This window comes from Filicampus tigris, chromosome 3, assembly GCF_054856515.1.
Source record: "Filicampus tigris isolate MCC_2025a chromosome 3, RoL_Ftig_1.0, whole genome shotgun sequence".
Taxonomy (NCBI): domain Eukaryota; kingdom Metazoa; phylum Chordata; class Actinopteri; order Syngnathiformes; family Syngnathidae; genus Filicampus; species Filicampus tigris.
Genome location: NC_141219.1, coordinates 2,141,826 through 2,166,535, shown reverse-complemented (window position 1 = coordinate 2,166,535; position 24,710 = coordinate 2,141,826). Strand labels below are relative to the sequence as shown.

The 24,710-nt window shown below is 42.6% G+C and overlaps 1 protein-coding gene across 1 annotated transcript in view; it reads right to left on the bottom strand.

Annotated features, from left to right (window-relative positions):
- hcn4 (hyperpolarization activated cyclic nucleotide-gated potassium channel 4) overlaps positions 1-24,710 on the bottom strand; it is a 90,997-nt gene that overhangs the window by 25,986 nt on the left and 40,301 nt on the right. The window contains exons 3-4 of the mRNA XM_086026371.1: positions 19,068-19,229; positions 10,543-10,761 (exon numbers count right to left, since the gene is read on the bottom strand). Of these exons, the coding sequence (XP_085882497.1) occupies positions 10,543-10,761; positions 19,068-19,229 (381 nt within the window). The remainder of the gene's footprint in view (positions 1-10,542; positions 10,762-19,067; positions 19,230-24,710) is intronic.

The following is a 24,710-nucleotide window of genomic DNA, read 5'->3' as shown; positions in this document are numbered from 1 at the left end:
TTGGTTCCAAGCATTGTAAAAAAAATTGCAGTTTCATACATATTCCCCCCGCCCAATATTTGTAAATATCTTTGGTGTTTTGTCATTGTTACTATTACTTTGCGTTTACTGCTTCTTCTATTACATCCCGGCGGATTCTGTTGAGTTCAACTTGCAAACCAAATTGAGAAGGACAAGCTGGAGTCTTATTGGCTGCAGCTACAACACTGAGCTTCCACATCTTTCAGTTTAGATTTCGAATCATTTCCGGACACCACCGGTTCGTTGAGCTTTAAGGCGTTCTGCAGGCTGAGGGTGCAGAGTAGCCAAAAGCTTTTCTCTCAATCTCTGTCCGGGCATTTAGGAGCAAAGAGCTCAAAGAGGGCCTAAAAAACACAATGAATACTGTCACGTACTTCTCTGTCTGGTGAAAACACTAAGCTAGGAGGATAGCACCATACAGCATAAAAATAAGATGAACTCTAAATGATTTGACAAATGTTTTGCTTGCCATTTGTACTGCTCTGCTTATTCTCTTTGGATAGGACATCTTTCCGTTCTTCCCCCGATTTCACTCGGTCTCGTGCAGCTCTCCGTGCACATGCTAATGTGTTGTTTTTTTTTTTTGTTGTTGTTGTCCAAATGAGATGTGAATAATTCATTCGCTAAGAAAGATGTCAGCCACTTGATTATACTTTCTAAACATTTACTCCCCATCCGCCACGCTGCTCTGTCACCTTCTTGCCAACCTTGCGTGGCTGGGTCAAAAGTCAGCGGCGGCAACAAAGGCTTCATTAAAATCCTGTCACGTGGCTTTGTTTTGGTTTTTCATGCAGAGAGTGCTGCACCCCAACTCGTCTGTATTCTGTTGTGTGCACGGCATTGTAGATGATATGCAATGCCAATTTTTAGCATGTACCGCGTCAAACATTGCATAAATGCATCGCGGTAAAGCAACGGATATGATCAATCTAAATCGGGAATAAATCAATGCATTTTGTTAGCTGTTGTGGACCATTTCATTGGTCTACAATACTTTACGCTTTATTTGGGGATTTTACACTGAATGAATAATAATGATGTAGGGCTGTGCAATTAATCGAAATTCAATTACAATTACGATGATTACACTCCACGATTACAAAATTGGCATAATCGTAAAAAACGATTATCAATATGCGTTTGTATCCAACACACTGTTTGTTTACGCAAAGAAATCATACTGGAATTTATAACATTTGCATCTTTTTTTATTTCACAACTCATTTGATCAATTTTGTTTGGTCCAAAAGGAACTTACATAGTGTTGTTCTTATCTTTTTTTACGTTAAAACATTTTCTTGTTTTGCACCCCAAAAAATAAAAGATTGTCTGCATAACCGCGGTTTAAATTATGACCCGAATAATCGTGATTCCAATTTTTTTCATAATCGAGCAGCCCTATAGCGACGTACAAAGAGTAAGTTTCAAAAGTTCGGATTGACTGTGTGGGCCCCCGCGAGCACATTAACAGTCCCGGGCGGGACTGGACCGTAACGCCGCCTGGCAGGCCGACAAATGGAAACGTGTTAAATTACTGCCGTCAGTCAGGTGGGGACTAATGAGAGGCGAGCGGCTTTTACTGGGGGGGCAGAATGAGACGTAAGCGCTTGCAACTTGTTGACAGCCGTGTCCTTGGGTTGATTGTGTCCTCCGTGGATTACTGACACGTGTTTCCGGCCAAAGATGGACAGCTTTTTTCAAAAAAGGATCCTTTCAATCCAGAAAATTGGCCGCGTTTACTTTTTCACTCGTCTTTGTTTCCAAGTCTCTCGTGTCATTTCATAAAGACAAAAAGCAGGGAAGCAAGTGTATTGTTTTGGATCAAAAAAGAAATCCAAGAATGTTAAAGAAGGAATCGTGTCTATCAATATTCCAATGATAATATTCGTGTCTGTTGTCAAAAGTGGTGAATTTCTGCTTAGTGAGAGGTTTTGCTCATACTGGTGGTGTCCAACAAGAAACATTTACTGTATCTCCAAATGTCTTTTCTTCTTTTTTTAAATCAAGAAAAGAACAACAGATAAGTTGGGATAATGTATCTGTGGTGAATTTCTGCTTAGTGAGAGGTTTTGCTCATACTGGTGGTGTCCAACAAGAAACATTTACTGTATCTCCAAATGTCTTTTCTTCTTTTTTTAAATCAAGAAAAGAACAACAGATAAGTTGGGATAATGTATCTGTAAACAAAGTACTGTAGATACTGTACTGCATTTTGACATATAGTACAATACCAGAATTTTCATTTAAAACAAAAAAAGACATTTGATTCAAAACATTTTTGTTTGGTTTTTTGAGATGCATGTGTTTTGATTAAAAAAAAACTGGGAATAAATGCTTTTGGATCTGTTTACTTATTTTCAGATATACTTTTTTGAGACATGAAGATCCCCTTTTTTGATGAAAAGAAAGTTCAACCTTGCACACTTGATATTTTATATTGCATATAAACATTTGATGAAAATGTAAATGTACATCTAAAAAAATTACAAATATACATGATTTTTTTTTTTCTAATAATTTTGATTGCATTATTTACCTGAACAAATGAATCAATTATTTAGTAGGATAAATACATTTCAAATTATAAATACACAGCAATTAACCCATTTAGAGGGGAAAAATAAGACTAAATGAATGCATCAAATATTACAGGACTTTTGCTAAAGTAAGTGCTTGGTGGGTCAGTTATAAGAACGGAGCAGGCCGCATATGACGCCCAGTCCATAATTCCATAACCCCCCCAACCCCCACCCCGCCAACTTTGAGAGCCCGTTGAGCCACAAATGCTCAGCTTCAGGTCGCTTATTAACCGTCCCAAGGAAGCATGTTTAATTGCCAAGTGTTAATTACAGATAGGAATGGGAGGGGCAGCATGTCCAATTTGAGTGAAGCGGCTTGGGAACGACATGCCTCGACACGCCACTCAATGGATTGCATCCCTCTTGGCAGCAAATTAACTATAGCGCCATCCAACAGCAAGTCAGCATATGACGCGTGAAAGCTGTGCTGCGAAAATGTCCAAGTATGACACGGGCGTCCATGAGTGACAAGACACAAATGAGGGAGATGCCCCACCCTCCCTTTCCCATCGCACATTTCCATTTCCATAGATGAAGATAAGCGGCGGCTTATAGGCGAGCCGGAATGGCAGGCGCGTCCTGTGCACACGTGCAGCCATCTTGTGTGCCCAATCTGCACTGATGCAATTCTTTCCCGCATGACAAGATGGAGCCAACGAGTCGGCGGGGCGGCGGTGAGGGGGGGTTTCAATACTGGCCAATCACTGCACAGGACAGAGGTCCGACACATTTTACCATGTTTACAATTTGAAGGGATTTTTACTTTTTGGTTCTGTTTCTCCCAAAACTCTTGCAGACAAAGGCTGACTTATCGTTCCGTATCGTTTGTATAACTCAAAAATCAATCTACACACTTTTGTCTGCTCCAAGCACCAGACCCAAACTGTTAACGCACGTACTGTACACCCCTTGTTGTAGCATTCTTTTACCCGTGAGATTAATCATGTGCTGTTGTTAGCTTTTCAAAGTAATAAGTTTAGGTTGCTAACCCCGTTAGCTCCTCTACGTGTCCCTGTGAATCGGTCGTATTACGGTTGATTATGAAAAAGGTGCTAAGGCACCAACCACCTGTGTAGTGGCGACTCGATTATTGATATTGTGATTATATGCCAATGGTAAATAAATGTAGAAACACATGTATCTGGGGACTTAGTAATATATCAATACCTTTACAACGCCACTAGGTGACAGTGTGGCTCTTCAAACACCTTCCCAGTCCCACTCCATTATGTGTCGGTCAAACGATGCGTAGTTGTACTTTACATCCCAGCCTCGTTTTGTGTATTCCACTGACTTGCATCGTCTATTCACACAGAATTGGCAAGCCGCATGTATTTTGAACCGAGTGAAAATGAGCCTAATAATGCTATTTCTCTTCTCAGTGGGGGCCCTACTTCAATCGTCCCCGTACCCCCCGCCCGCCCATTTTGGTATTTCGTGTGATTGTCGAGCTCTCTTACTTTGTGGAACAGTTAACAGGCTGCCTGATTCCTATTTAAGAGCCCATTTAAGCCGGCTTGCTCGCTTCTGACAGCGCGGGCATTTATCTGCCGGTGCCATATTGTAATAGAATTCTATTCAGGAAAGATTATACCGTCGCTTTCTGATGATAATTTTCACCATCTTTGAGAGCAGAGCATCTTTTCCCGCTTCGTCTCTTGCTCTTTCCCATGTGAAAAGCGAGGAGCTTCCTTCATAGATGACTTTTTTTTTTTTTGTTCCAATGTCCCAGGCAGAAGAATGGGGAACTTTTGGGGAAACTTTGATTTAGCTGGAGCACAGGTTGGATGGAAAACCTTCTTTGTGCATTGTCTGTAGAAGCGTGACCATCCGTTGCTTAAGACAACAGCCCGTGCGGTGGGTGGCGCTTTGGCCACAGTTTGACCCCGACGTGGACGATGTGATGAGGTGATTGACTTTATTACATTAAGGACTCCACACTGGGTCATCTTCTGTACGCTGAGTAGGCCTGTCACGATAATTACAATACGGACTTGGCACTCCATGAGAAAAAATGGACCCCATCGTTTTTTGGGGGACTCGATAAATGGTCATTTACGTGCATGTATGTTTATATACGTTATCAAAATTCACTCACGCTGGTTCGTTGCCTCTTCTGTAGAGATAGACAGATCTGTTTTTTCAGGGCCGATACCAATTATTAGTCGTCAAGGAGGCCGATAAACGATAATTGGAGACGATGTTAATTTTCATCAAAAAAATATATATATTAGTGTAACAAAATTTAAAACGCTTAGCTTTTTTGAAATGTCTTTAAGCACATGTTTATTGAACGATTTTTCAGATATGCGTAATGTTGTTGTTTTTTTAATTATTATTATAATAAATGTGTGCAAGTATACATCTTTGTTGTAAAATTCTAACAAAAAGGGTTAGGGTCATCAGCATGTCTTCAAAGGTTAAATGAAAACTTAAACAATAGCTCCATATAGTTTTCTACAGTAAATAAAATCCTCCAAAATTTCCAATGTCACTCATCTTTGTTTCGATTTCAAACCAAAACAACCACTCAGTCACATTCATGCCTACAGACTGTACATGTTGCATTCATGTTGCATCATTCCTCACAGCCAATTAGCATATTTAAGGAAAACATACAGTATAAATAATGTAGCAAAAATAACCAAACATATTATAATGCGCCATCACAGTAGTTTTTAATTTACTCAACACATGAAGGAAAACAAGAGTGCAGCAAAGTAAATAAATAAAATAGAATGTCTGCAACGTGAACTAGGAAAACATTTATTCTGCATGTAATCTAAACGAAGAGATAATCCCTCCCATTCCCATCGTGGGGAAATTCAGAGTGATGACGCAGCATCAGGACCGACCGGGAGTTTCAGTATCGACCCCGCGATCTTCCAATTAGCGGCCACTCCAACCTCTCAGCCACCGTGCCGGCCAAAACGCGCAAAATGCCTTTCAGATAGGAAATGATTTCAATATCTTGGCTTCAAACACCGACTTGGACCGTTCGTCTTCACCGCTACGAGCACAAAGGTAAAAATCACATCATCACAATCTCTTTCGTGCAATGCGAAAGAAGAAATGCATACAAATCTTACCGTCACAAAGAGCAAAATGCTCTGAGTGTGATGAAGTGCAGTTCCAAACCACGTCCAAAATACAACCACAATCATAGAGATTGTTAAATGAATACCTTTCTCACAGTGACACTCAAAACTGAGGCACTTTATTTTTGTAGAAAACAACCGCATTGGATTTGATTAGATTAGGAAGTTGTTCTAATACGGTAGCAAGTGAATGTTAAGGTGAAAAATATATATTTTATGACGAGCTAAGAAAGATTGAGTGGATTTTGAGAACAGCTGCTAAAGGGGGTGGCTCTTATACGGCTATTACACACACACACACATATTAGCCATCTATTTCCATTCATTGGGCAATTATTACACAGCTATTCTGAAAGTAGCTTATTATGAAAGTTTTATTCATTTATGCATTCGTTCAGTCATTCATTTCTAGATAGATGGATAGATACACTTTATATTTCTTTCGCATTAATTGCGGATAACTTTGAACACTTGAAGTCACACATTGCATCAAGAGACTTGTCACAGTATATGCAGGAGAAGATGTTTTTATGGGCGCTAGAATCCGTGCATGCCGGGCCTCCCCCTGAGCCTGAATTTGCAATTTCATGAACCTGCGTTAAATGCTTATGGCTGGACACATTTTTATGGGCTTGTGGCCTATTGCGGAAAAGCATCCACCTCATAATATGCAAATCACCGGCGTGAACGCATCTGTGATGATGGCCACGTTTTTAGTTGATACTGAAGCCGTATCGAGCCGTTTTCGCTCAAGTGAATTAAAAGCCGTTGATTTCATCGTAGAGGCTTCATTATCTGTGTGGATTTACAACACCAAAAGTGTATTTGTATTTACATTATTGCCCCGCATCAACATTTAAAGCTGAAAATCGACTAATTGCTAATCAGAGTTAGGGTTAGCATCTCATCTTCCAGAGAAGAGAACTTGGACAACAACTATAACCAGGCGTGCGCATAAGTGGTGCGCAAGTGCGCATGCAGACTGAAAACAGTCAATGTAAGCATGTTGTCGCCACACCTCCGTCATGGCAGCTCAATGCCTTGAGTTGAAAAGTCAAGTTAGGAACCGCAACAATTATGTCCGAGGGTAAGAATAAAAGACGACTAAGGCATCGAGGTGCATGCAAGTATTAGTTGTGAGGCTTTAATTTTGAATTTGGGCATCGCAGTGCGTTGCATAGTATGAACAACCCTTGTGGTGGCTGGCTTGGACTTTTCAGGTGCTCCCGGAAACGCCGGCGCCACTCGAAATCCGGGACACCGCCGATGGGGCGGTTATCTCAGTCTTGTTGCGCCGCGTCTTCGAGGGTGCGTCAAGATACGTGAAAGCGGTAACTGGCGCAAAAAGGATTGGGCACCGGACTTAGGCTAAATCAGCTAGCGGTCTCACACGCTCTCATATTACAAGTTGTAGGTGGGCAATGAATTTTTTCGAAGCTGCCATGTGGAAAAACCGAAACGGTTGCTAACTCAATTGTGCGAAACATGAATGGAATGTCTTTTTTTATTTTATTTTTTTAATGAAGCAGTAAAGTCACATGTGTAGCCCTGGTATAGCTTGTTGTAATTAGAAAATTACAATTCAAAACTGGTGAAAATAATTCAAATGAGTCACATCAAAACTGATGAACATGAAATGACTATTCATTCACTCATGCACGTTTTTGCCATTTTCACTTTGTTTTGAGGTGTTTTTAAGCATTGAATGAATTCAAGTGCCTCCTCTTTCCACACAAAATCCCTTCTCAATTCAGTAACACGGCGGTGGCAAAGAATCCCTTGCAGTGTGCGGCAGAGAGCGTCTTATCGCCGGAGCGTGCCAAAAAGATAAACGGCAGAAGCCGCCATCTTGAAATTTAATTGCTTGCCGCAGAAATAACCTGTCTGCAGGGCTGCTTTCAAGTGAGCAGCGATGGGAATTCCTGAGGATCTTCAGCTAGAGGGTGAACCCAGAACATGAAAAACATGGCTTTGGGAAGTTGATGGATGCTCGAACGTGCCGGCTGTTTATGAACGAAACTAAAATTGCGCTTCGAAAAAAACATTTGCATGTATGTTTGTGCTCTTTCTGTTACGCCCTAAGTATGTATGATTGGAAAGTAGCAATTTGTAATTTTCCGCGTTGCTAAGGTGCCATACACACGCCACCAGTATTTGGCAAGTCCTTAAAGGCTTAATCTAGGGCAGTATATGCAATAGATATTAAAACAAATCTATACACACTAACGATGGGAAAAGTTTGAAAAATGATTTAATTTGGTCGAATGTGTCTGAGATCAGCAGCCTCGCTTGAATTAATGAAGCCCAGAGTACAAAGCAAACATGGTGCATCAGCATTTCGCTGTTATGCTGCACACAAATGACAAACTGCCAACAGAGCTGAAATTAGCCCCGAGTATAAATGTTTTTAAAGTTAAAAACGATGTTTCTCCCCCCCACTTTCCCACATAGCTACACTGAAAAATGCTTTTGTTGTATTTACTCAATTTTATTTCATCAAGTGGTTGCACCAAATCAAATCATCTGGATCCAGTTACATTTTTAAGATGTATAGTCTACTTATTTTTTAATCCGGCTCCAGATGATTTATTTTGTGCAACCACTTGACAAAATAAAATTGAGTATTTCAACAGACCATTTTTTTCAGTGAATGATTAAGGTCTTCTCGAGAATTTTTTTAAATCATGTTATTGAGACGTACGTTCTTTTGATACTTTTCGTAAACCACTTTTAATTTTGCCTCTAAATGTCTTAAACTCCTCTGCTTTTTTTAAATTACATTTTTTGAAGAAGACAAAATACAGGCTACTTTTGATGTAACGGAGGATGACGTAATATGATGGGACTGCACCATTTGGTACCAAAGTGTGGGGGGGAGGAGGGGGCTACAATCCCATGGTGCTGCTATTCCTCATTGTGATCAGGATTCACACAAACATTGTATGGCTTCCTCCTCAAAGGAATACCTTAATGCCTCTTGACTTGGCCACATATCACCGCGTCGCCTTTCACATCCGCGGCATTAGTGGCGCAAGTCATCCTGGGCGTGAAGCTGAAGCATTTAACGCATCCACTCTGAGCTACCTGAAAGTCCCTTTACATCATCTAAGCTCTTTCACTCCCTCTCATCCGCCCTCTTTGAATATAAGCGAGCGCAACATCCGACGGAGGTCACCCTCGCATCTCTTGTCTCCCACGCGCCACAGACGGCGAGAAATGTGGCAGGCCGGCAGCTCGGCTCATTATCGCCCACGCCGGGTGCCTGTGGAGGGCAGCTTCAATGAGCCAGCTGTCGGGGCTTCCCCCCCTCACGCACCCACCGCTCTCAACCCCCCTGAAGTGGGAATGCTGGGGTTCCTCGCCGCATGAGATCGCCCACATGGAAAGATCACGGCTGCTTGGCAAAGCATCTTCCCGGAGGCAGCCGGTCCAATTTTAGGCCAACGTGGACAAAACGAAACGGTTGCGAGACGACGGGCCGGGGCGGACGTGACGGGCCACGATCGGCATGGATGCGCGGCGTGAGTTTGAATCTGTCCAAACATTTGACACGGCAGTCAAGGTAGGATGAGAAACCTAGTCGACTATCGTAAAACGGGGTGAGCGCAACTAGACCTGACAGCACACAATTGGGCACATCGCATCTTAGAGGCGGTCCACGGTGAGACGGGAAGCCGATGTGCAGCATTTGCCGCCGTCGCACACTTGCCACCTACAACTCTTCTAAAGCTAAGCTATGTGTTGAACTGAACTACGCCCGCCGCGGAATATATCTTTTGACGAGGCTTCATGTGACCAATCCGTCGGCCCGTCACTGACGGACGCCCGTTTTGCTGACGATTGCCGAATGACGGGACACCTTTTAAAAATGATGGACTGACGAGTGGCAGAATTGATTTTTCATCAGTCAATGCAATGGTCACTTAATCGCGGCCATCAGTGACGGTCCCGTCAGTCCTCGCCGCTGATGGACCGTTACTCCGTCATTGGCGGACCAACGTTTTTCTGATGTTTTATGGGCGCACGGACTGATTGACCAAGGGACTTCTGAAAGACTAGCTGACGCACTTAACTGACAGACTGACTGACGATTACAATTCAGTCACCTAAAATGACCGGCTGACGAATGACGGACGGGTACCCTGGCCTCTGATGGATGACGGATGACGGACAAGCTAAATTTAGTAAACTGCCCGCCTCTGATGTTGATAACTCTTTTACAAGTACAAAGAGGTGGATTTGCAAATTAGTTGTTGACAGAAAAATGACTCGATTAAACATTAATCAAGCTGCGCAATGTGCTCCCCAACCACTACATCTCCTCACAGTAAAGCCGACTCAGGAACCGAGCCCTGCATGGGACTTGAGGCTGCCGGGGCCACAATTGTATTCCGCAGTTGCCCGGCGTCCACGTTTCATCCGTAAAAAAAAAACAGAAGGGAAGAAATGTGAGGGACCCCGTCAGAAAATGACAAGCCAGGAGGGATGTGAAACGTGGTAAACTGCAAGCCGAACTGTCGTATTTTATTTCGCCCCTCTGTTAACAATAACCGAAATAGAATCATCTCGATCCAGACACAATTTGAAGGGGGTGTATAGTATACGTAAAAAACACAATAAAATGGAGTAAATTCAGTAAAGATTTTTGGCAAGTGAGTTACAGACCTCAAAGCGAGTCATGCACAAGGTTATTAAGGGTTATATTAAAAATACAAAAGAAAGAGTGTAAAACGGCCTCTCTAAATTGCAGATTTTCACCAATTGCGGGCGGTTCTGGAACGTATCGTTCACAATAAACGGGGCTTACCGTAATACATTTTTTGTTTAGGAACACGTCGACTCACCTTCTCCTGGTACTGCCGCCGCGACGAGTCCAGCGACTGGATGAGGGCGGTGGCGTGGCCCACGAACATGGCGTAGCACGTGGCACCCACGATCATGCTGAGGATGGTCAGCCATACGTCGGTCATGCCCACCGGGGGGTACATGCCGTAGCCGATGCACAGCATGTGGCTCATGGCTTTAAACAGCGCGTAGGAGTACTGCTGTCCCCACGTGTCGTTCTGCAGGGGAAGGGGGGGAGGGGGGCGTTTGGGGGAACAAACAGAAGATGAATGCCGCCATCTTGCTAATCTATTCGCCGGCACGTTCAAATGTCAACGGGACGCCTCGACAGCCTCGCCCGTGCGCGCCTCCTTAAAAGACGCAAAGCGATGGCAGATGTCCACGTGAGGCAGCTGGCAGAGTGCGACGTCTCAATATGCAAACACGGCGAGCCGACATTTTGGGCCCCCACTCGCAAAACGGAAGCCCGGGCACAGGCGAATATAGCGTGACACACACGGGAGAGAGCGTGGCAGGAAAGTAGGTCAGCCATTTACAAAAGATGCGGATTCTCGCCCGGTTTTCTCATTTGTAGATAAATGGCCCCCCACCCTTGTTTTTTTTTTTTTCTTTTGCCCTCTTTAGATCCTTGTGGTAGTTCATGGTCAATCAATAGGAGTTTCTCCTGGGGGTTGACATGTCTAAATTGCTTTCAAACTAATTTCCACTGTTGGGAAAAAAAAAGCCAGAGAGACAGCCGTTTTATTCGCGACACTCTTGGAAAGGTAGGAAGCGATGACCCGGTGCAATCATGGGGGCAGCTACTGTACAAAGGGGCCCAAAAAATGTGTGTTGCAAATTGCACGTACTATGGCAGTGTGACTTTTTAATTGCCTGTATCCACATAGTTGGGGCTCTGGGAGCGCCTGCCCACCGATCAAGTGTGAATTCAACATACCAAAGGTTGGTTTTTTTTCGGCCTAGCGACTGCCGGATGCATAGAATAGCGTCAGCTTTTCAGACAGGAGCTAAGCTGCAAAGTATCCCGGTTGACTTTGGGCAAAGGGGACGGGTACACCCTGGACCGGTCCTCAGTCAATCGCAAAGATGCATATAAACAAGAAAATAATAAATAAATCACACAAATTTTCATACCAACGTTCAGAGCCTAAAGCTAAGCAGAGATGCAGCGCTGACGGACGGATACACAGATTCCAGTTAGCCTCTGATAAGCGGCGCATAAACACAGCGAATAGCCGCAAGAAAAAGTATGCGAAACCTTTGAAATTGCTTCCATTTCTTGGTCCTAAAATGTGATCTGATCTTCATCTAAGTCGCAACAACAGACATATGAGGTCTGCCCATGCGGTCGGTCTAATTTTATTGGTCACACCATGTAAACAATCACAATCTAGGGGGGAAAAAGTATTTGCATCCTTGGACTAATGATTTCTCTGAGAGTTAATCAGAATCAGGAGTCAGCCAAGCAATCAACGTGAAGAGACTGAAAGCTGCCCTATCCCAGAAAAACTCACACCAGTCTTGAGTTGTCTATTCTCAAGAAGAATTGCCTGATGTGAGCCGAAACTGAAAATGTTCACCGAAATATCTCTAAATCGGTCCGTCGGTTCGCGGTATAAGTTTAGCACGGTTGCTACTCTCCCTGTTGTCCTGTAACGATGATTGCAAGAGAATGGCGCAGAATGCTCAATGAGATCAAGACAAACCTGGAAAAAAGAAATCTCGGCGGCGGGCGCATGCTAACATCTCTGTTGACAAATCTATGATGAGTAAAAGCTTAAAGAGGAATGAAAGTCATCGGAGGATGCGACAGAGGGAGCCACTGCTGTCCCCCAAGAACATTGCTCCAAGTTTGCAAAAGAACACCTGGATGTTCCACAGCGCTACCGGCAAACTATCGTGTGGACAGATGGCACCAAAGTGAAGGTGTTTGGACGCAACAGACAACACGGGAAGCATGGGAAGACAACAAAGCACAGCCTCAACAAAACCTCCAAGTCTGGTGGAGGGCGCATCACTTTTTGCGACTTCGTTGCTGCGTCTGCTCTCGGCAGCGCTTTTTTTCTGAAACGTTGACACGGGTGCTGTCCTTTACACTTGGGGTATTTTGACCATGTCGGCAGGAATCGGTTTTAATTTGGGAAGAAACACCATAATAGGTCGACTTTTACGACTGAAGTGACTATCAATTGATGCAAACCCCAAGGTAATTGTGTGCGCGTGCGTGTGTGTGTTGCTGCTGTAGTCAGGAATCGAAAAAAACAGATGATGTATTTGTTATTCCGTCACACTGTGGACTATTCTTTTAGTTAATGCAATTAATTAGAGAGCATTTGGTGTATGAAACAAAACAAAAGAGCGGCCGGATGAGAGGCCTCAGGTTTCCATCTCGGAGGATTTAGAGTGCATCTTTTTTTGTCGCTCAGCTCAAGGGCATCCGAATGAAAGAGGATGTCTAACATTTGGTTTCTCTCGCGTTGCTAAATAAGGTTCCAAAATACTGGAAGACAACTACGCAAACGGCTTTTGGTATGGCACAGTGCAGATCTCAGGAACAGAATATATACTGTAGGAGGTAGTATATGAATACCAACCGTCCGTTTCCTATAGCAATCGTCCTCATGAGAGTTGTGGCTGAGCTGGAGCTTGTCCCAACTGAGTTTGGGTGAGAGGCGGGGGAAACCCTGGACGGGTTGCCCGTCAATCGCTGAGCACATAAAGATAAGCAATAGAGTTGTAGCAAAAACTCATTCGGAAAATTGGTTTTGATTTAAAATATGCATCGAATCAAACCACATGTTCCACTTTCAAATATATCGAAATACATATCGAATCGTCTTTTCATTGGAGAGACATCTTTGAAAGAAATGACAAATGCACAGTACTGACGGTATGTATGTAAAATGACAAGAAACCAATTGCATCATACCCTCGCAAACTGGGCCGGACCATATAATCAAATCACAGTCGCACGGAATCGAACCGACTCAAACTGTCCTTGAATCACAACGCACCACATGGATCGACATGTATGTTGCTAACCAAAACAGCAGCACCTATTGAACCACATGAATAGTCTTTCAGATTATTTAAAGCGTAGGGACATGGAAAGAAGCTCCCTGCTCTCTATCAAAAGACGATCTTCGGTTATGTCTTTCGGCGTCCTTAATAGCAGCTAGCTGACGTGCTTGTTCTATAACGTTGTGTGCATGAAACGGGTCCTCAAGTCATTTAAGTACCACGGTTCAAAAAAGTGCTTGAGGCATTCATTCTGCCTCAAGTACCCGCTTATTTACGTGTACACTGTCAGGAAAAAGAAGAAGTCAAGCTAACCAGAGCAATAATTGTTGATGCTATGCCTGATAGTAACACAACGCCAATGCGGTAAGAAGGCCAACTTCAAAGTAAACCTTACCTTACAGAATCATATATGGACATTAAAGCCTCGGGACACTTTTACTTTGAAGCTTTTATTTTGAAGCGTAATGGCTGACTTGACTCATATTCCAGACTTTTTGGGGAGCGTTTATTGCTGTCACAAACCGTACGGACGACAACACAACATTGAAATAATGTTCAATCGCCAATTAAGAGCACAGGAAAAAAAAAAAAAAAAAAATTATGCTGACATTGTATTGTGCGGTGCATGTTGCCAGCGTTTAATGCTAGCCGCTAGCAGCGCTAACCAGTGTCAGAAAGCAAATTCTCAAATAGTGTGTTGCTGTTGTGCACCGTTTAAATTTAAAGTATAAAATGATGATCTAAAAATTAAAGCTAATTGCCTGTTCATTATTCAGTGGAAATGTCTTGCCATATCCACTGTATGCAATTAAATTCTTTCCCCTAATAGATGCACAATTTAAAAAAATAAATAAATAAATAAATAACCTCCCCTGGCCACTTTATGTACAATCTAAGTCGACCAATTATAATTCATATATTACATAGTGCCCATTAATGATGAGCCACCGATCACATGATGTCGCCTGACGTTTAAGCCCTGAGGTAACGTCCAATAATCCTGACGGGATGCATTGAACTGATGACACAATTCATCTTCGGCTGAAGCATTTGTTGCTCACATTTGAATCGATTTTTCTCATCCATTCCTAAACAAATGCAATCAGGACGTGTCTTGAAGTCAAAGGCTGGATTGAAACTTTGAAAAAAAATTTTTTTTTCTTATTTTAGGAATATGCTTCATGGCAGTGTGAAATTTGTGAATAGAAAAAAAAAAAAAGCACGGAATCGAATAGCCTCACATCGGAACCGGCCTCTTCCAAATATGGGTAAAAAAACGAAACGTATCAGTTATCGGCCAATGAGAGTGCAGCATAAAAGCGCAGACTGGATATACCCCATCTACGGCAACTTGACGAAATGGAAATCGATCAGTGGCGTACACAGCCATGTCGGATCAAACAACACGGAGCAAAAAAAAAAAAGTACCTTGTCGGTGGAAAAGTGCCCAACAAGTGAAATCCTCCATACCAATGATCCTCCACTCGATGGCAGAAGGTTGTTGCCATTCATGCAACAGAACAATAGCTACAATAGTTTTCGATTCAACGGGCTCATTTTGCTCCACGTCGAGTCCTCGTGAGCGATGCCTGTTTTAAATGCTACCCTATTTCAATACACCAAATTGAAATGATCAGCTCACCAGCCAGCCTGATAACGATCCTGATCGTAATCATCCACACTTTCCGCCGTTATTGAACGGGATCAGAAACGAATGCAAAATGAATGCGCCAATGCTCCAGTTGGCCAAAACGTACGCCCGGACGGCCACGTTCCTGATGTCACTCACTAGGCCACGCCCCTTAAAGGCATACATTCAACATTACAGATGTTGTGACTTTTGGCTTGTCCCGGCGTACAGTAATCACATTTTGGGGGGGAAAAAAAAAAGTTTATTTCATGACATTCTGCATTATTCTGTTTTAAACAGTGCTGTATTTCTTTATTCAAAACATGTAGCAAAAACACTGTGGTAGTTGCTGTCTGATTTAAAGTGTAAATCCAGCCAAAAGGTCGACGGTCTGATGACTGAGCCCCGGAGCGCAAGCTCACCAAAAAAATCTCCGGCGCAGACAGGTACGTATATCGCGGGCTAAAATTAGCTAAACTGTGAAACAACCCAAGGGACGTGGGTGTGCAACATCTGCGGTTTCTCGTGATGGAAGGCGAGGCGTACGGAGCCAGCGAGCGCTCGGCATGTCAGCGAGGCACCGAGGCATGATGAACCAAATACATCATACCTTGAGCGATGTAACTACTCATGTGACATCTGTTCTGGCACGCACAGCTGACTGCGAGCCGTAGATTCCGCTCAGAGTGGGCTCTCGCCGCGATGCTTGCACAGCGCCATTCCCTTCGATTACGTCAATTATTCAGCCACTTTTGTTAGCGTCAAATGCTAACCAGGGCAGTCACCGAGGGCGGACCTCAAGAAAGGACTCAATATTTGACAGAGGCCAGATTAATTTGCTTTTGGCTACGACCGAGCGCTTGCCAACTTCCAGAAAACATCGAATACGTTCTAGCGCCGGCACGGCTGACAAGCGGTTCGCGCATCTGCCTCCGAGGAGTTCCGAGGTTCTGGGTTTGAATCTCGGCTCCGGCTCTCCTCTGTGGAGTTTGCATGTTCTCCCTGTGCCAGGTTGCCTACTCAAGCGTCCTCCAATTTTCCCAAAACATGCATGTTAGGTTCACTGAAATGTATAAATTACACAAAGGTATGAATGTGATGGAAAATGTGGACATTGCCAGATTAAAATTCTGTTGTAATTGTAATGTAACTCTAAATTTCACATACTATATGGGACTTGCTTAATACTGATTAATTCTTTTGAGGTAGAGCCAGATTTTGGCAGGAATATTACCAAATCCAGATTAATCGGCCGATTCATTTAAAGAAATATATAATGCATAAAATATTTTTTTCCACCTCAGTGTGTCATGAAAAAAAAAAAAAGGTCAAAATATATATGTATTTTTCCTTTTGGTCCCCTATATATCCAAATATAGCATTTTTGTTTAAACAAAACGTACAAACAACTTGACGTACACTTTGATGAAAGAGGCCCAAGGTCTCCTAGATATTATTGAAGTTATTTGAAGAAAATGTTTGTTTGTCTATACAGTATGTGCTCTGTGACTGGCGACCAGTCCAGGGTGAAACCCGCCAAAAGTCAGATGGCTCAAAATGCTCCAACTCAGCCAGGAAAATAAATGGATGGGTGATCGAGCATTCCCGAACAAGGTTAAACTACATTTAAAGACGAAAGATTTATATCAAATTTAGCAAAAGAAAAGTATTTTTCAAGAAAAAAAAATCCTTTCGTTCTCAAAATAATGATAATAATCACACGAAAAAAGCAATATGCTTTGAAATGACATGGGAAAACTGACAGGTTGTTGTCAAGCCAGAATACCAAATAAATGCTTCACGCCTTGCGTGGATTGTCCACAAATAAAAGGCCTCACGCAAATATTTGCTGATCTATCAAATTTTGTACAAACCCCCTAGAAATGAAAACTTGACCACCTTGGCAAGGTAATGAAAACACCCCTTGGCAGTCTTGCACAAAGGCTGCTTTTAACACCCAATGGAATCACTTTTAAGGGGCGCCCGCTGGGTCGAAACCAATAAACCTATTCAATTTGCGCCGCCTTTATTCCAGCACGCGCGATCACTTTTTTTTTTATTTCCCTAAGATGACAAACACAGGCCCTACTAACGCTGACCTTCACGCATATATTGATAAGCCATCAGTTAGGTGAGAACTCTCCTCAGCTGTATTCCGTAGAGGTTAAATGTACATTTGATTTATTGGGATGTACCACTGAAGGGGAAGACGGGGAGCTCGCTGATCGATCTTTAGGCCTCCCGAAAATGGGCTGTAAATGACAGCGGCTAACCTGCTACATGCTAAGGTAACGTGAGGCCGCCGGATGCGCGGCTGATTTGGCGGCACGTGGGCCGCAACGCGCTCGTCCTCTGTAACGCGGGAGCGCATGTTGTGGCCTCTCTTGTGACGATGCGGCGAAGCGAACGCGCAGCTTGAGAGAGAAAGCGTATAAACACACTTCGGTTAGGCTAATTTGCCCTCTGTGTTTACAAAACATGCACGTTTGATGTGCAGAAATCTTGTCTTTGATGCTTACGGAGAGTCCAACGTAAGGTTTGTTATGGGTGGATGGATAGTATACAGGTCAATTTAATTCATTTAAATTAACGACATGAACTTAATACATTCTGCAATTATTTGTAAATTAAATAGACAAGTAATTTTTCTGATATTAGCTATGACACTTGGATAGATGGATGGAGAAAGATAATAAAATTGTGGATTTCGGCCCGGCCCATATTTGGCATTTTGACGAATATCATCATTTTTTTAATTATTATTTTTTTTTATAAATCTGAAGGTCGACAAAGCTGGTATCTCACTTTTTTTTTTCACAAATCTGAAGGCTGATAAAGCTGGTATTTCACTGAGCGGCGAACGCTTGCTAACATAGCGAATTTTGGTTTCTCGTCAGGGCTCGTAAAATATTCCAGGTTTACTTGCATTTTTTTTTGGGTTACAAAGAAATCTTTAACATTTTAAGAAAGTTTTTCACTGTCTGTGAAACATCTTTGCCACATTTTGCAACCTTTAATGAACCCTGACGAAACAAACAATGTGCTAGGTTTGCAAGCATTCATTGTTGAGTGAAATAAAAATTAATTTAAAACAGGGTTAACTTCAGGGTACGTTTTATTTATCTATTTATTTACATTTTCACTTTATAATATATGCTGCTGATACCGGGAACTCCTCGCCCGTTTTATTTTTGTTAGAAATTTACAAATAGAAAAAAAGGGAAAGTTTAACATTTCAGTTATTTCGTAATTTTGGAAAACTATTTACTGAAGAAAACTTTGGGAAGCTACTTACTTTTTAAATTTTTCACTTCGCTTAAGACACGGTGATGAAGGCTCCCTGAACCTTTTGTTAGAAATTTAAACCGAAGCCGTTTATTTTCGATATGTGTAGAATTAAAAGAAAACCTTCAACATGTTAAAAATTTGAGAAGTTGTTTCAACAAAGTTACATTTTTATTTTCAAATTTCGATGCTAATATTGTCACTTTTACAAAAAACGAGTATCGGCCCCAAATATCGGTTATCGACCCCGTTCGCTACTAATAATCAGTATTGGTATTGGCCCTGACAAAGACATGTCGGTCTATCACTAACATAAGGGCAATGCGCATTTCTCAGCCCTTGCACAGCAATCGCGAAATTGATTGCATGCGGCCGGCCACATTTGGCTGACAAATACAGTATATGTAATTTAGGCTTTAAGATGGCAGATACGCAAGACGAGGTTTCCCAGGATGCTAAAGGGCTTTAGTGGAGTAATTACGGAGGTGGACGGACGAGATAAGTCAGAGTATGGTCTGATTGGATCAGGCAGGGGACAGGGGAGAAGGTGGAGGGCCCCCCCACTGCCGACACCGGAAAGACACTTACCACCATCTTATTTTTGGACACCCAGCAGTCAGCTGGGAAGTCCTGCAGCATGGGCACCAGGAACTGCAGGCAGCCGTCCCAGTGGCAAAGCAGCAGCATCATGCCGATAAGGTTGACGATCCTTACCATGGCGCTGGCCAGGTCGTAGGTCATGTGGAAGATCTGCAAGGAGAAAAGCAGGATGGGGCGGCTTATTCAAGTCCCAGAATTTCGATGGATTGCGACGCGTGCCGCATTCCACTATGTTGAGGGGCGGGATTCTTTGACAACACAAATGTGGCCAGCCCAAGTCAACCCAAACATATTTTTGTTTCAAGCATGTTTTCTATGCAGCCCCAACGGTTGAAACAAGGCATTCTGATAAATACTGCGTTTGTGGAATATGAGTTAATCCCGCCGTTTTTCGCCATCTCCGGGGCGGCCATTTTGTCACTTTTGTCGACCGAAAACGACATCACAGTTCCTCAGGGCTCAGGGAACGACCAGTCACGGCTGACCTGTTGTCTGAAGCTGAGCCATGAGTGGTTGTTATTTGTAATTTATTTATTTAAAAGGGACAGTGCATATTAATGAACATTTACATGTAAATGTGCCAGAATTAGCCAAGGGCTACTTTCCATCTGCAGTCCCTAGAAGGTCAAAAGAAGTAACATGACAATAACAACACCAATAAAGAGAAGGACAGAAAGAAATCAGCACATAGAACTGACACATCAGTGACATACAAAACAAAAACAAAAAAATAAATGTATAATAATAATAATACTAACAAGAGGGCGCATAGAAGCTTGATTTAAAATGAGTGCTCACAAATTTGGTTTCTTTTCAGCCACTTTTCTAGCACGGCTGCCCCGTGAGATGGCTAAAAATAGTTGGATTTTGCTGCTTAACTCATATTCCACAAACTTGTCACAATATTCATCAGAATGCCTTGTTTCAACTAGTGGGCCTGCACATATTCTTAAAAAAAATTGAAAATATTCCATTGAATGCAATATTGTGAACTCGTTGGACTTCTATTCTGGTCATCATCACTGACTGGCCAGCCCGCATTTGTGGGATGTGGACTATTGAAAGGTGAATTACACTTTGCTCTAGTGCCTTGCAAAGCAAAGCCTGGCCTGCACGGTTGAGCAGGTGCATGCAGACGTTCAGAGAAGCGTCCTCGGGGGTTGGGGGGGGGCAGACGCGCCCCTGTTTTCCCAACTGGGACTTTGCTGAATCACTCCTATCATCAGCCAAATACAATAATGGCGGAGGTAACGGTGCTCCTGGGCCGAGAGTGTTCCACAGGCAGGGTTTGTTAATCCTAATGATAAATACACTCGCAAGGCGCTGAAGGACTCGTGGGCCGGTGTAGATTTTAATGGCCGTGGCCATCGGAAAGCCTCTTAATCCCACAGAAGAGCACAGCTAACTGCTCTACACCTGATTAAAATCCACTCAGGGCCTTTTAAGGGCTGGCGACTCACACGCATAGTTCATCTATGTTGGGAGGAAGAAATGATGGCATCAACCCTTTCAGCTCTTCTTTTTTGTCCCGCAAATAGATCGATACAAACCGGCTGTGTCTTTTGTCAAATGGAAGGTCGAGCTCCACTATTGTTCTCATCACAACTAAGGGTGTCAATCATAAGCCTAACTTGGTTTTAAGGTCGCAGGTCAGTTCAATATTTGGTACAGTCTTGCAAAATGCAAAACATAAAACTGTTTTTAAATTAAAAAAAAAATACCAGTCAATTCTTTGATAAAAGAAAAATCCTCAGAGAAAGAAAATAATATCATTGTTCTAAGCTGCCCTGTATTTGTAGGAAAAGAGGGGCTAGAGCGCATACCGAAATCACCACCCCCCCCAAAAAAAATAATTTCACGCCCCTAATAACTGTGTTTTACACTATTTTACACATGTTTTACATCGAAGAAAGTTACTGAATTGAAGTATTATGCCACAGCAATATGTGACGTACGAAAGCTACGTGGGCTATATTATTTAAAGTTGAAGTCAACCCAAGCATATTTTTTTCAAGAATATGTTCTATGCAAACCCACTAGATGAAACAAGGCTTTCTGTTAAATATTGCATTTGTGGAAATGAGTTAAGCAGCAAAATCCATCCGTTTTTAGCCATTCTGGGGGCGGCCATTTTGTCACTTCTCTCGACTGAAAATGACACAAATCACAGTGTCTCAAGGCTCAGATAATGACCAATCACGGCTCAGCTCTTTTCTGACCAATCACGGCTGACCTGTTTTCTGAAGCTGAGCCACGATTGGTCGTTGTCTGAGCCCTGAGGAACTGTGATGTCGTTTTCAGTCGACAGAAGAGACAAAATGGCCGCCCCCGGAGATGACTTAAAACGGCGGCATTAATTCATATTCCCCAAAGGCAATATTTGTCTCAACTAGTGGGCTTGCTGGGAACTTATTCTGGAAAAAAAACATGTTTGGGTTGACTTCCCGTTGAATGAGTCAAAACAATCTTTTGAGTCAACCGCGAGGTTGCCACCAAATCAATATCAAAACTCCTTAACTCATTCTCGCCCAACGACATATTTGTATGTTATTTCACAATGGGTCTGGAAAAGTCTGTTCCTGAAGGAGTGAAAAGGAAAATAAAGGAATGTAACAGTACTGCACATGACGTCGTCATTATTTGTCGTGGACGTTCAGACGGCCGTTTTGTAGGTATTAAAACGGTAACGTGCAAAACAACTTTGCATTATTTTTCCCACCTGCATGACTATCACAAATGTTAAGAAATCACTTGCAACTCGACATTTCCTGTTCAGATGACGACATGAAATGCAATTCCATTCAGTCCTGCGGGGAACGATTGTTGTTTCGGCGTTTACTGATGAGGCTTTGTCCTAAGTTATCGTAGGATGGATTTGTTTTGGTTTCTTTTCAATGATGGTTACGTGGTCCTCACAAGCTACTCTCTGCGCTCACGATACGTGCGTTACCTTTGATATCGCCTGTAATGGATTTAAATAACGTTCGTTGCGACTCCGGGGTGGAAATGAAGCACCTAATTGAATAAATGGCCTGCTTGCTGCTCCCGTTCCTGTGCGTGTTTATTTGCTCGCGTGTTAAGAACAAGGCTGCCAATGTGGTGCTCCTGTCGGGACGATGCGAGAGGAGCCGCCGCCGACGCGGTACCTTCAAATCACATCACTGTAACTCCGTCGTGCGGGAAAGTGTGCCAGGGTGCGAATCAAGCGGCGGGTGGCTTTTCTCAAGAGTGGATGACAGACACACAAACAATACCACGCTTCTTCCCTGCACATTCCCTTCCTACTGATGTTTAGCCCTTGGCGCTATTGTTTGCTTTCCTTTTCTTAAGGGAGTAATCTTCCTTTAAATGTGTTGGGAAGGGGGCGGGGGGGGGTGTATGATGAGCTTCACAATGTTGCAGGATGTCCAATTTCCTGTCACTGCTGTAATGGCATTCCATAACCTTAAAAGTGTTCAAGTCACTCGGTGGCAATTGAATAAATCATGAGGTAGCCCTCATTTTCCTGTCTGGTCACAGCGCTCCTGATCTATTTTTCATTTAAGAAATCATATTTCCAGATAGGAAATGACTGCTTTTAGGTAAAATGGAAGCAAATTTAAGCGAAAAGCAATTTGTGGCACATTGAGGCCGTAAAGCAGAGGGTGGCCAAAGTCTGGCCCAGAGGCCATTTGTGGCTTGTCACGGTCACACCTGCAGTGTGACCGTTTCCAATCTTCACTTCACACGTATCTTATTGGAATGCATACGTGCTCTTCTTAATATATTTCATTTTTGATCATACGTTTTTTAGTGCGTGTTTGTATGAAAGATCCACTATCCCAACCCGACAACAATGACTTTGAAGCAAACCTTCAACCACATTCTGTGTGCATTGTATTTAATTTACATATTTCTTTTTAAAAACTATCCACTGTCGGTATACTGGATTGGTTTCTGCATTTTTAATCAAATAAAAGTGAATAATCTACAAACATTGGCACCTGCCTTAAGGACACACACACACACACACACAAGTGCAGTCTATTGTTCAAACTGTGAAATGCGCTTTTTATGCTGTTTTAATGTCCAACATCAATTGTGTTGTCTTGTTACGCATGCCCTCGAGCTGTGTGCAGGAAGAAGCAACGTGTGCAAAGTTGTTAAAAATTTTTTTTTAAAAAAAGCACAGCATTTTACTTATTGGGAATAATTCCACAAATCTCCTGATCTTATTTTGACAGAAAGTGCATCAACAGGTTGCTTTTGCGTATTGCACGCAATATGTCAGGGATGGGCAACTTAAATGACGGAGGGGGCCACAATTTTTCATCAGTGCTACTCGGGGGGCACTGTCAGTCAACCAGATGTATGACAAAATGCTACTTTAACTAAGGACAAAATAAATGCACAAAAGCAAAATAGGTGCTCTTTATATTACGTACATACATTTTCCTTTAGAGATTTCTTAGTGCATGCAAAAACAAAACAATATTCAAACGAAAAGTGTTTAACACAAACAGCAAAATAACAACATACTGTGTTTTTTTTTCACTGCAGTGGGCACTCTTGCATAAAAATTGCCATTCAAGGATGGCACAAAACTGCTGTACAGAAACCCTTTTTTTTTTTTTTTTTTTTTTTTTCAGAAAAATCAACTCACTTAAAATTGTAATATTATTTAGGTATTATGTTTGCCCAGCATGCCATTCCTACAAAAATTATTCAGCCCACTCACGTTCTAGTATAGGACATTATAAGACCCTCTGCAAGTGCACTTAAGACAGGACTGCCATCTAGTGGCGAATGGTGATATTACAACTTAAAACTATACAGAGGAACAGGCCTACTTCTACAACCACGCTGACGAACCTCCGGCAGGAGCCATCGGGAATTCCGGGAAAATGTGTTTTTTCCCAAATGGCCGGTCTATTTCCGGGTCAGTGCTTAGTGACCATTTTTAAAAGTGTCCCGTCATACGTCAGCAAAATACCCACTTCCGCGTTTTACATTGTTAAAAAAAAATGTGTATGTTTCCTTTACCTTATGCTTTTAATATGCCTTCTTCAACCTTTTGCCCATTAATTGTGTCATTCCAAAGTAGGACAACCTCCTCTTTCACAACCTGCCGCCACAGCCTGTTTGAGTCATTATAATCCAACAATATCTTTGCGACAGTCGCATTGTCAATGTGCCCTCTGCCACTCGAGAATAAAGCAAGGGGAGCTGTCATGGGGTAATGCCATGCAAATCTCCAGTTTGTGACCCCAAACTCCTCGTGGCAGCGCGGCAAGGTGATTGGCCTACCTCCCCTCTCGGCTGTAATCAATTCAAATCCACCCGTGCAGGTGCAGGAACAGGACTTAAGTCTCTCATTCTTGTTCCCGAGATTGGTTCTTGTTAAAGATCGTTACTGTAACACAAAGAAATGAGATTGGTTCCACTCTCGGTTCACGCTTCAGGCACTGGTTGTAAAAAAAAAAAAAAAAAAAAAAAGTGTGATTCAAAACCAGAGCAGGTACTGGAACGTGCATACCAAAAAAAAAAAAAATCCCAGGCAACATAAAGGATGATGGATTGCTGAGCACTTTGTTTTAATTGATGGAGACGCCGAGTGAGGATGTCAACATCAAGGATGCGAACAAGGCGTGT